Source organism: Herpailurus yagouaroundi, unplaced genomic scaffold (assembly GCF_014898765.1).
Source record: "Herpailurus yagouaroundi ecotype Mexico unplaced genomic scaffold, PumYag 198, whole genome shotgun sequence".
Taxonomy (NCBI): Eukaryota; Metazoa; Chordata; class Mammalia; order Carnivora; family Felidae; genus Herpailurus; species Herpailurus yagouaroundi.
This window is the reverse complement of record NW_024412429.1, coordinates 17,957,628-17,970,116: the sequence shown is the minus strand read 5'-3', so window position 1 is coordinate 17,970,116 and position 12,489 is coordinate 17,957,628. Positions and strand designations below refer to the sequence as shown.

The 12,489-nt window shown below is 43.5% G+C and overlaps 1 protein-coding gene across 1 annotated transcript in view; it reads left to right on the top strand.

Annotated features, from left to right (window-relative positions):
* UST (uronyl 2-sulfotransferase) overlaps window positions 1–7,475 on the top strand; it is a 304,894-nt gene extending 297,419 nt beyond the window's left edge. The window contains exons 8-9 of the mRNA XM_040448924.1: window positions 4,404–4,683; window positions 6,229–7,475. Of these exons, the coding sequence (XP_040304858.1) occupies window positions 4,404–4,683; window positions 6,229–6,328 (380 nt within the window). The 3' untranslated portion in view covers window positions 6,329–7,475. The remainder of the gene's footprint in view (window positions 1–4,403; window positions 4,684–6,228) is intronic.
* The last annotated feature ends 5,014 nt before the right edge of the window (window positions 7,476–12,489 follow it).

Sequence of the window (12,489 nt, the reverse complement as noted above, 5' to 3'; positions counted from 1 at the left end):
CACTCGCCCATCCTCGGCAATAGAGGAAAGCATACAGGGAAGAGAGTCGGTTGGGATGAGCCAGGAGTAGCTTTACAACAGTTGGCCCAGTTACCTAATCCTAACCAAAGGAGGGAATGTGTAGCTCCTTCACATACTATCGTTTTGTTAAAAGCTTCAAAATTTTACTGGCTTGATGTTAATCACCCTTAATAGCAAGTCAACATTTTGCATCCAACTCATCTTGAAGACTAGTCTAGGAAATTTCCTTGTTCTAGAATAAAAAAAAAATCAATGGATACTTTCCTTGGATGGCTTTGTGGTCAGTGATTATACTTGCCGTGTGTTATTTTTAGGAAAATTCCAGAAGCCCATATACCCTCCCTGTCTTCCTGAGCATGAGCTTTAATCAGGTTTTCAGGCGGGCTAAGAACCTCTACCCTGGAGCATATTCCCTGATCAAGCCCAAGTTGAGAACCTGGGGTGTGCCATTTTTCTCTGTCACCCAGGAAACTCATGGCTGCGTATGTTCAAAGGACGTTACTAAAAATGATACTAGTTTCATTGCAGTTTTTTCTTATGAAAATTCATACCAGGCATTTCTCTATGGTTTATAACCAGGAATGGATGTGACTAGACTGTTTTAAATGAAGAGCAGTTCAGTGTTAAATTCTTTGTTGGTTGTTGGAAAGTTTAGGGCCAAACTCTCAACCCACCTCCTGCACAAGTACTTAGTACTTCATAACATTTATCTATGTCCCTCGATATTGCGATTTGGGGAACTAGTAAATAACAGCCATGTCTCCCTGCCTGGGTTTTAAACTCTTAAATTCATTGAGAAATAGACGCTGGAGACAGACAGGTGGAGATGAAAATGTCAGCTTCTTTACCAAATCACTTGAATGGGTATATTACATGAATGCAGCCTAGATGTGCAGAGAAGTGGGCTGGTCATATTCCATCCTGGCTTAGACAGACTTGCCCACCAAGTCCCAGGCACGGCTGGAAGCCCTCACCTCCTCTGCAGGAAGGTGTGAAGTCTATGCAGACAGACATACTCTCTCCAGAAGGAATGGCATCTCAACTCCTTCCCCCAAATGCACAATCAGAGAAACCCCTCTGGCCCTGGTTCCTGAGAGAGAGACTGGGGCAAGAGGCAAGAGCAGTACTCTAGGGAGATCCTTCCAGATCGGGAGGTGGAAGCCATTATCCCCAGTGCTGACCTTCCTAGCCTCACACTCCCTTTGCCCAGTTTCCTTAATTGTTTCACTAATTGCAGCATATATATTTTTGTAAAGTTCTTTATATATTCTATATATTCTCTCTCTCTCTATATATATATATTCTATATATATTCTTTTTAGACCAGGTTGGGCCAAATAAGTTGAAGAGTTTATGTTAAAATCACAGGAATCCTAATACTTTTTATGGTATGAAATAGCAAAATGCTACACAATTTAGAGTGCTTTGAGAGGAAGGGATCGTAGGAGTCTGGAAACGATGGAGTTATGTTTTTTGTGCCTTTCAGTGTTAACTGAAAACTCTTGGTGCCTTGTCTGTCTTTAGTACCGATTTTTTTAAAGTCTTTTTTTACATTTATTTATTTTTGAGAGACAGAGAGAGAGCACGAGTGGGGGTAGGGCAGAGAAAGAGGGAGACACAGAATCCAAAGCAGGACCCAGGCTGTGAGCCGTCAGCACAGAGCCCGATACGGGACTCGAACCCACAAACCATGAGATCATGACCTGAACCAGAGTCGGACGCTTAACTGACTGAGCCTCCCAGGCGCCCCTAATTCCAATTTTTTAAACTCTGTGTTTTAAAAACCCAAAGGGATACGCCTATTAATATGTCTCTCCTCAGATTAGCTATAGCCAATATCTGCAAAGAAGAGAGACATTATAAAATGTTCTATCAGAAACCCATTTTATTTTATTTTATTTTATTTTCCAACGTTTTATTTATTTTTGGGACAGAGAGAGACAGAGCATGAACGGGGGAGGGGCAGAGAGAGAGGGAGACACAGAATCGGAAACAGGCTCCAGGCTCTGAGCCATCAGCCCAGAGCCCGACGCGGGGCTCGAACTCACGGACCGCGAGATCGTGACCTGGCTGAAGTCGGACGCTTAACCGACTGCGCCACCCAGACGCCCCATAGAAACCCATTTTAGAAGAGACTATGCCAAATTCTTTAACAAAGATTCTAGAACTCATATGTCCAAATGTGCATTACACCTTTCAAAAGACTCAACTGGAAAAGCAACACCCTTATTTCAATTAGGCCATTATTGTTCCAAGAATTTCTTCATTAGAATTGCTATTGGAGGCTTCAGAAAGTATCTCAAATACTCTAAAAAATGACAGGCCCTTGTCCTGTCAGGTGAATCCAAGTTTAGCACCAGCCATTTGGAGCTATGTTCGGTGAGTAATATACCTATTCAACTTTGGTGACAAAAGTTTTAGTTTGTAAGATGATAAAAGAAAATATCCTGGCAAATTTTCATGATCTTGGGTTTGGCAGTGCTTTTTTTAGTATAACAGTACAGGTAACAAAAGAAAAAAATAGATATATTGGTCTTCATTAAATCAAAACCCTTTATTCATCAAAGATAGCTATCAACAGAGTGAAGAGAGCCTAAGATGGGGGAGAAAATATTTGCAAATCATATACCTGATATATATGCAGAATATCTGGAACATATAAAGAACTACAACTCAACAACAAAAATTTTAACAATCCAATTTCAAAATAGGCAAAGGACTTGAGTAGACATTTCTTCAAAGAAAATCTACAAATAGCCAACAAGCACATAAAAAGATGCTCCGCGTCATTAGTCATTAGTGAAATGAAAATCAAAACCACGAGATACCAATTCACACTTACTGAGATGACTATAATGTTTTTAATTAAAATAACAATTATAGAAAAGGATCTGGGGAAATTGGAGCCTTTGTACGTTGCCAGCAGGCGTGCAAAGTGGTTCAGTCACAGGGGAAGACAGCTTGGTGGTTCTTCAAAGAGTTAAACAGAGAAATACCATAGGCCTTCAATCCCACTCTTGGTATATGCCCAAAAGAACTGAAATCAGGGACACAAACAAATACTTGTACACAAACGTTCACAGCAGCCCTCTTCACAGTAGCCAAAAAGTAGAAACAGCCCAAGTGTCCATCAATGAGTAGATGGAGAAACAGATTGTGGTATATCCATACAATGGAGTACTATTCATTTATTCATATACTGACATGTATACAATATGGATGAACCTTGAAAATAGGATTCTATGTGAAAAAGGCCAGACATAAAAGGACCATGTTATTATATGGCTCCGTTTATATGAGATACCTAAAAAAGGCAAATTCATTGACAGAAAGTAGATTGGAGGTTACCTGGGGAAGGGAGTACAGAGTTTCTGTTTGGAGCAATAAGAAAATTTTGGGAATAGTGGTAATGGTTGCACAACATTATGAATGTAATTAATGCCACTGAAATGTACACTTTAAAAGGGTTAAAATTTGGGGGCACCTGTGGGGCTCAGTTGGTTGAATGTCTGACTTTGGCTCAGGTCATGATCTCATGATTTGTGAGTTTGAGCCCCACATTGGGCTCGCGGCTGTCAGCGCAAAGCCCACTTCGGATCCTCTGTCCCTCTCTCTCTCTCTCTGCCCCTCCCCTGCTCACACATTCTCTCTCTCTCTCTCAAAAATAAATAAAACAAAACAAAAAAAGCTTAAAATTTTATGATGCATATAACATTTTTTGTTAAGCATGACATGTAAATATATAACACATTGTGTTTTTAGTCATTAATATAAAACTAAGCAGATTTTAGTTATAATTTACCATATTTTAAAAAGCCCTCACAATTTATAACAGTTAACGTTGTGTTTAAGAAATCTGGCAATTCTCCCTTTATTTTTCTTAACAAATGCCCTGTTGAAATAATGAACTGCGAATAGCTTTTATATCTAGTTAAACTATCAATAATACATAGCAATATTTTAAAAGAAAAAGCAAGATGATTGGCAAGTGGCGAGAGCTTTTTCCTGTGCTTCTTCCTGAAAGGAAAGCCCTTGGTGTGTGTAACAGGAAATAAAAAAGGAAAAATGGGTCAATTTTGCTGCTCAAAGGAATGTATAATTTGTAGTTCGTTGAATTGTGGTCAAATTACATAGTTGGCATCCCATGCAAAGAATGTCAGGTAGTTTATGTTTAGTCAACTAATGTGGATATTAACACCTAGGTTAAGGTGAAATCTTTCTAAATATTGTTGGGCACCCTTTTCCCCTTCCATTCTTTGCACGCTGAGGCTCCTTCCATAGGAGCTGCCGGTATTATGTACATAATGCAGAGTACATCATTACTCCTTTTGCGCGAAAGCATTACAGGTGACTGCTCATATGCAACTCTGGTTCTCTTCCAGAGCATAGGAAACTTGGAAATATGACTGTGACCGTGAAGAAGACTGTCCCCTCCCCCGAGGCCGTGCAGATTCTCTACCAGCGAATGAGATACGAGTATGAGTTCTACCACTACGTCAAAGAGCAGTTCCACCTGCTGAAACGCAAGTTTGGACTGAAGTCCCACGTCAGCAGGCCCCCTCTGAGACCCCAGTTCTTTATTCCAACTCCACTGGAAACCGAGGAGCCGATCGATGATGAGGAACAAGATGACGAGAAGTGGCTAGAAGATATTTATAAGAGGTGATGCCAGCACTGTGTTGCCTCCACTGGCTTTATCTCCCTTTTCCAGAAAGTTTTTTGTTGGGGGAAGAAAAATCCTTAAGGGACTAAATTAATGCTCAGTTGCATTAAAAAGAACAAAACATTCCCACATGTTGGGGTCATTGGGAGATGCCCGGTTTTGCGGGTCTTTCTTAACTGTATTCTGGGTCTTCCTGGTTCCCCGGATCCTTCCCAGGTACACTAGATGGCGCCATCACAGGGCAGTTCATCATAACATAGCTTTTTTTTCCCTCTAGTATAATGAGAGGAGGGGGAGAAATACAGCCCATAGCCCAATAATTTATCATTTGTAAAATGACTTGTAAAGATATTACCTCAGTGGTAGGAAACACCCAGACTTACCCATAATTCGGTAGAAATACAAAACCACTTCAGACACCAGGGAATCTACTCTAGAAGTGTCTAAGAGGGGAAGGTAAGACTGATAAGGACCTCAAAAGGGAGGATGCCCCTGGATGAGTGGTTTCCACCCACGTGGGTAGAATTCTGCCTCTGGTCCATCTCAGGGGACACATTTGCCAACAGCAGCATACTTCTCTCTGAAATGGCAAGTCAGCTTGTGCCACACCCCCAACCAGTCCAGAGCCTTGAGTACTTTCCAAGGTCAAGGTGCAGGGCAAGCTCCATTGAGACCCTCCATTTCCAAGCACCATTCTGACAGATCTAAAAGTAGCATAGCAGGGAAAAGAATTTGTTTGCCGTGTAAGGAAAAGTGTAGGCACGAGCATCTCTGGAGGCCATGTGACATCAGAAAATTGGTTCGGTTGTGTTCTTTGTACCCACATGGCATCTCTCTCCCCAGCATCGTTTTCACTGGAGACCCGGGAGCGGGTTTAGCTCTGGCATTTGACTCCTGTGGCAGAAGTTCTAAGCCTGCCCACAGACAATGCATAGTCTAACCCCTGGCCAAGCTGGGTCCCACCATAATGGCGTCTTTCACCTTCTGGTCCCTTGAAGGGTACCTGGTTTTGGTCCAAAGGGGTACTGAGTTCTACTCAGGCAGCGGTGAAACTCCAACCCCCTTTGTTATGGAAGCAGCCCTTTCCTGAGAACCCCTATTAAGACATTAAGACAAGAAGCAAGAGCTTCTGGTAAGAGACTGCCTGACCAGCTTTATGAGCAGGCGTCTGCCCCCAGAGTGGTGCATAGCTGTGGGGCAGTTCCGTTGCTTGAAATGTCTCTTCTCCCCATTCCTCTCCTGTCATCTGCCCCCGACTCATGACCCCGTGGATCTTTGGATGCTGAAATGTTTTCATCTTTAACTGCCCCCCCCCCCCCCCCCGCTCTGGATACGCATATATTTCTGGGTGGATAACATACAGCCAGCTGAGAAGCAGGGGTGCGGGGGGTGGTGGCAGACGGGATACATGTGACAGATTTTGTCTCCTTCATGTTTTCTCCCCTAGAGCCAGCCCTTCAAGAGCACTAGCAGAGTGTGAGTTGGGAGTACTTAATAGTAAATAAGACTGACTTTACACAAGCTACACATTTTCTACTTTTCAGAAACCAACAACTCTCTCTAGAGTTTTTTCTTCGTTCACTAAAATTGGACAGTAGCCAAGATATAAAGCAAGTCATTTGGAACCTGTCGAGTGTGCACTAAAGCTACTTTATCATGAGATGTATTAAGAAGGCTCCACCCCACAGGAGTCCAGTGAAGGCTGGGACCACAGAGGCACAAAGTCCAGCATTTGGCCACTGGTGGGCCTCCTTTCTGCCTCAGAGAACTGGGGCAGAGACGTGATTAAGAAAAATGTTCTTAGAAGAGGAAATATCCTTTGTCCTGTGTAGAGAGACCAGGGCCCTACCATTAGGCATACCTTAAAAAGCAACCCAGAGAACAGCTGTCCTATTAAAAACAAAAGATAAGAACAGCGCCTGGTACGTTGTGAGTCATTTCTATGAAACTGCATATAAAGAATGATCATTAGTTTACACACTGTGCAGGCTCACTCTCTGAAAATAAAATGGAACTGGCTTAGTGATCTCTGCTTTCGTCAGAACATCGGGACCCATTGGTCATTTGCAAAATGCATCGTCCTAGTGCAAGTTCACACGAGCACTTCCAGCTGTGTGTTCAAAGGCCTTTACTGTCAGCAGTGATCATTAGACCACGCCAACAAGAGATGCTGACCTATTCACTTGCAGGGCCTTAATGCTGTTTTGCCCCAACAAAGAGTCTCTACGTCCTAAAAGTCAAGGCACTTCATCAATTTATTGGCACACATGACAGGATTTCTTTGGCCCTGAGCCCAACGCAGTTTGTACTTCATGAAATATATTGTACATTTTACATAGTTTAATTTAAAAAAAAATACATTTTAAGCTGGTTGATCTTTGACTGCCTTATTTATTATAACCTTTCAGCACATTCCAAGGTTTTAGTTACTCAGGAAGGAGTTAATTAAAATGATTTTATTTTGGTCTGATGGATGTTTTTTAAAAGGAAAATTATTATTATGAACCTTCAGCCTACTCTTCTGGAGTGCCGTAAAAGTGCTTGTAAATCCTTTTTTTTTTTCTTTTTAAGAAGAAGAAGGAAGAAAAAAATGGTGTTTGACATTGATGGAAATTCAAAAATATATATGGAACTGAAACATTAGCTTAGCTAAAATAAAAGCAATCTGTGTTTGAGATGAAGTGTTCCTTAACTTATTCATCATCCATATAAATAAATGAATATAAATAAGTTGCAATTTTTTCCCCATTCTGTTCCTAGCTGGCAATAAAAGTGCCTGCAGTTTTTCCCAGCGCCCTCTGCCTTTTTAATCGGCCAAACTTCTTCCTTCAAGCTGTGATTTTTAGAAAGATGGGTTTTCTTTTAATCTATAAACTCTATTCGTGTTGTCATTGGGTGACACCAAAAAGCTGGCTGAGAAGATGAGCGAGGCATTCATTCCTCTAGTTGTGTGGACACGATACTGAGCACCTGACCTTGCCTCCACGTGCCCTGCTTGGTCTGCCGTCCGGGGTTTGGTCAGAACCCTTCGCACCACGCCTCTTAGCATGTACTCTGATCTCTTTCTCAGACACACAGAGCCTCAAAAAGCTGGGTGATTCTCCCCTCCCGAGCGAGCAGTTTTGATCCAGAAACACTCCCTGAGAAATTTCACAGCCACCTCAAAAGGGACTTGCAGAGAGCCAGGGAGTCCCCTGCTTTCTAGCAATTGGGCACCCCGTGCCAACTCCTGTGGCTATTTTGTAAAAGGAAAGAACCAGAGTTTTGGTACTAAGGGAAAGAAAAATCTGTTTTGGCGATAACGTGCTTTACTTTAAGCAAGAGCCTGAGTTTTAAACAACAAGTGACCAATGGTTACCTTTTTTGTTTTTTTATCATTTAATTTGTTCTGTAACTTGGCCACATGATGTTTGACTCCGAGTGACCTTTAAAGACAGAAGTATTGAACAAAACCCGGACTACGCCCCATCTGGAGTGGCGTGTTTGGTCCGAAGTTCTTCAGAAATGTGCTCTCACCTACAAGTTCATCCAGCAAACTATTTGGCTTTAAATGAAACGTGTAGATAATGGTAGTATTTCTCAGAAGGTGGACTGATGATCCATAAGCATTCAGAACAATTGTTCTATGGGTCGAAATTATGAAATTCCCTTCAAGTAAAAGTAAAGAGGGTTTATTTTACTAAATTTCCTTCATGTCTGGTGATGAAGAAAACATTTTTTTTTTAAGTATTTTAAATATCCTAGGAAAGACAAGACTGCTTTAGGCTAAAACCAATATTAAGAGTCTGTTAAAAAAAAAAAACAAACCATAGAACATCTTTCACAGCTCAGAAAACTCACTGTGATATAGAGCTCAGAGTGTTTGCGCCATAGATGGACTGGCCTAAACAACGGAAATTTATTTTCTCACACTTCTGGAGGCTAGAGGTTTGAGGTCACAATGTCAGCAGCATCGGTTTCTTCTGAGGCCCGTGTCTTTCTTGTACCTGGGCATCTTCTCCCTCTGTCTTCACATGGTCTCGCCTCTGTGCACGCTCATTTATGTCCAAATTCTTTTTTTTTTTTAATTTTTTAAAATCTTTGTTTATTTTCGAGAGAGAGAGAAACAGAGCATGAGTGGGGGAGGGACAGAGAGAGAGGGAGACACAGAAACCGAAGCAGGCTCCAGGCTCTGAGCTGTCAGCACAGAGCCCGACGCGGGGCTCAAACTCATGAACCGCGAGATTGTGACCGGAGCTGAAGTGGAACACTTAACCCACTGAGCCACCCAGGTGCCCCCAAATTCTTCCTTTAATAAGGACACCACTCGTATTGGATTAGGGCCCATGCTGATGGCCTCATGTTAACTTGATTACCCCTGTAGAGACCCTGTCTCCAAATACAGCCACATTCTGAGGTACTGGTTGTTAGGACTTGAGCATATGAATTTTGTGGGGGACACAGTTCTTCTTACAGCACCCAGACTACAGCAGAGAAGTTGGAGCAGAGGAACTGGTCTCCAACTAGGAGAGAAGCAAGCCTAAACTCACAGAACCCTCGAACTGCCATGGGGCTGGGCGGCCATCTGGCCCTTGTCCTTTTTTTATACGTAAGGAATTGAAAGTCCAGAAACGGGTTCCTGGGTGGCTCAGTCGGTTAAGTGTCCGACTTCGGCTCAGGTCACAATCTCTCAGTTCGTGGGTTCAAGCCCCACATCGGGCTCTGTGCTGACAGCTCGGAGTCTGGATCCTGCTTCGGATTCTGTGTCTCCCTCTCTCTCTGCCCCTCCCCAGCTCATTCTCTCTCTCTCTGTCTCTCTCTCTCTCTTAGAAAACAAATCAACATTAAAACAAATTTAGAACAAGGCAAAAAAAAAAAAAAAAAAAAAACACCACAAAAATAAAAGATTCAAATACACCACGTGCTAAGTTTTGCCATTGAGGGTTCGATGAATTTGTGAATACTGAACAAATCAAAACGACGATACCGCCAAAGTCCCTCTACCGACCTAAATCCGGAATGGAAACGATAAGGCACATTCAACCACCCCCAGTGCCACCCCCCACACTGAAGCCATCTCTCCCTGCAGCTCGCCCGGCTGTGGGGCCTGTGGGACCCCCTTCCACAGAGGGAGACCCTAACTAAGCACTAAGTCCTCCGGGACAGATGTCAAAATAAACCTGTTCCCTCTGAGATTTTTCTCTCTACTCAAAGGACAAAGAGGGCTTCTTATTTCTGGATTTGAGCTCCATTTTGCCCACCGCAGATTAGAGAGTTCTATTTTTCCTAAAGGTAAAATGAAGATTCATGTTCTGCTTCCTCTAAGGAGCTTCAGAAGGACCTGCCTCAAAAACTAAAGTCAAATACAGCTCATAAAACTAGTTGAAGTCGAGTGCAGACATGCCTCCGGAAAACCCAAGCTAGAGAGTAACCAGGCCCTGAGAGCTCCCAGGCCTCTTCCCTCGCCGGCTGCTTCACTCACTGGAGAATTCCTTTCTGCGTAGGGCAGGCTTGGCTCACGGCGCCCGGCACCGCCGATTCCCAAGGAACACCCTGGCCCACAGATGTTCATGGGTCACAGAATTGTGAACTGACCACTGGTGCACTTTGGATTTCAACGTGTAAACATGGGGATTCCCTTTAAAAAAAAAAAAAAAAAAAAAGGAAGAGAAAAAAAAGGAGGGGAAAGAAAAATCACCGTGCAGAGGAAAAATGTGAGCTAAGTTTTTCCTCTGGAATCTTGGCGTGTGAGTTTAGCTATCTTCAATCTGGCTTTCTCCAGACACTGTATGCTTTGAGCAGGCATGGAGCAATCTGCCTTACGCTGTGCTGCCAGAACATTCAGACTTGACCTGTAACACGCCTCCTATTCCAGTCGTGAGCAGAGACAGCCGGGAGGTCGGCCACGCAGGACGCAGCATGCCGACTGTGTGGTGCAGCTAGAGAAGCGCCTAGAACCAGGAAACAGGGCTGTTGACTGACTCGGGCAAGAGCTGTAGACCAGCAAAGTCCCTGAAATCACGTCCCAGCTGCTCGACTTCATCAGGCGCTTGACTAAATCACTTGACCTCTCCATGCCTGAAGTCCACCCAGCTGGAAAATAGGAGGTCCACTGAAGCCCAAGAGTTGCTTCTGGAATGGACTTTGTCCCACCCTCCACCCCCATATGCTAAGAGACTAAGAGCCACAATCCATTGGGGGCTGATGAATCTTTGTTTTCTCCACGAAACGCTGCGTCCTCAACAAGAGAACCTACAATTACACATCATTGTAGGTCCGTTGATGCCCCCGAAACCCTCATGACTGAACGTGTTGTCACCCAATGTCCCAATGAGTCCATGGACAGCAGCACTTCTGAAGTGTGAATGGAGCCAATAGGAACAGACACATTCTAGTGGACATGAGTCAGTATTCTTATCATGTGCCATCATCCAAGACAAGCCACTGTATGGACTTCCAATTTTCTCTAACACTCCCTTTGAGAAGAGTTTGTCGAGCTGTGACTTACCGGAACCCTCTCAAACTCACCGCTTCCGCTAAATACAGGCATCTTCTAACTTCCTCAAAGTACCCTGTGTCTCTATGATCCTGTTTGTAATAAAGGTCCTAAAACGTCCACATCAATTAGTACAGGTAGTGCACAAGAAAAGTTGTATTAAAAGTGGAAAACCCCATAGGATGGGGCACTGTGCTTTTTGCAGTCTTTCGCGTTCTCACGATGGCATCAGTGCTATGACGTTTTGGGAGAAGTCTGGTAATGATTGCGTGGGCTGGCGATCCATTCGCCACGGTCGGTCCTTCTGACCCCATTATAGGACTGCCACTCTCGGACTCTGAATCTGTTGTGTCACTAATGTTTCGCTGATCACAAACTTCTTTATAGCCACCCTATTGGCTGCTTGTATCAAATACCATTTCCTTTCCTCCTCTGGCTTACTTTCCTAATCGTTCTCCATCTTCAACTGAAAGTTAATGAAATTCTCATCCAGGGCATATTCGTTCCCAAAATATAATTCACAAACCAGGTGTGTGGGATAGGCATGAAAAAAAAAATCATGGTGTTAGACAATTTGGGAAATGCGTTAGCTCTAAGTGTCACACAGTGGGGTTTTAAGAGCACACTAAGGGTTTAGAAGAATACTGAAGTTTTAAAAAGTCAGTTTCTCTTTGTTTAACCCCACATGTCTCAAAACGACTTATCATGAAAGCCTAATTAAGACCCGTTAGGGGCACCTGGGTGGCTCAGTCGGCTGACCGTCCGACTTTGGCTCAGGTCATGATCTCGCGGTCCGTGAGTTCGAGCCCCACGTCGGGCTCTGTGGTGACAGCTCAGAGCCTGGAGCCTGCTTCAGATTCTGTGTCTCCCTCTCTCTCTGCCCTTCCCCCCGATCGTGCTCTGTCTCTCAAAAATAAATAAACATTGAAAAAAAATTTTTTTTAATTTTTTTTAACGTTTATTTATTTTTGAGACAGAGAGAGACAGAGCATGAACGGGGGAGGGTCAGAGAGAGGGAGACACAGAATGTGAAACAGGCTCCAGGCTCTGAGCTGTCAGCACAGAGCCCGACGTGGGGCTCGAACTCACGGACCGCGAGATCATGACCTGAGCCGAAGTCGGCCGCTTAACCGACTGAGCCACCCAGGCGCCCCTAAAAAAAATTTTTTTTTAAGTAAGACCCATTAATAACTGTGGAACTGGTGTTCTTGGGAGATTACACTTTAAGGAACATTGCTTTAATATGTCATTTTTTTCCCCATTGGAAGAGTTACTTTCCTTCCACTATAGTTCGATCTTTGGTCTTCCCAGTGGTCTCTGTGTCTTGCTT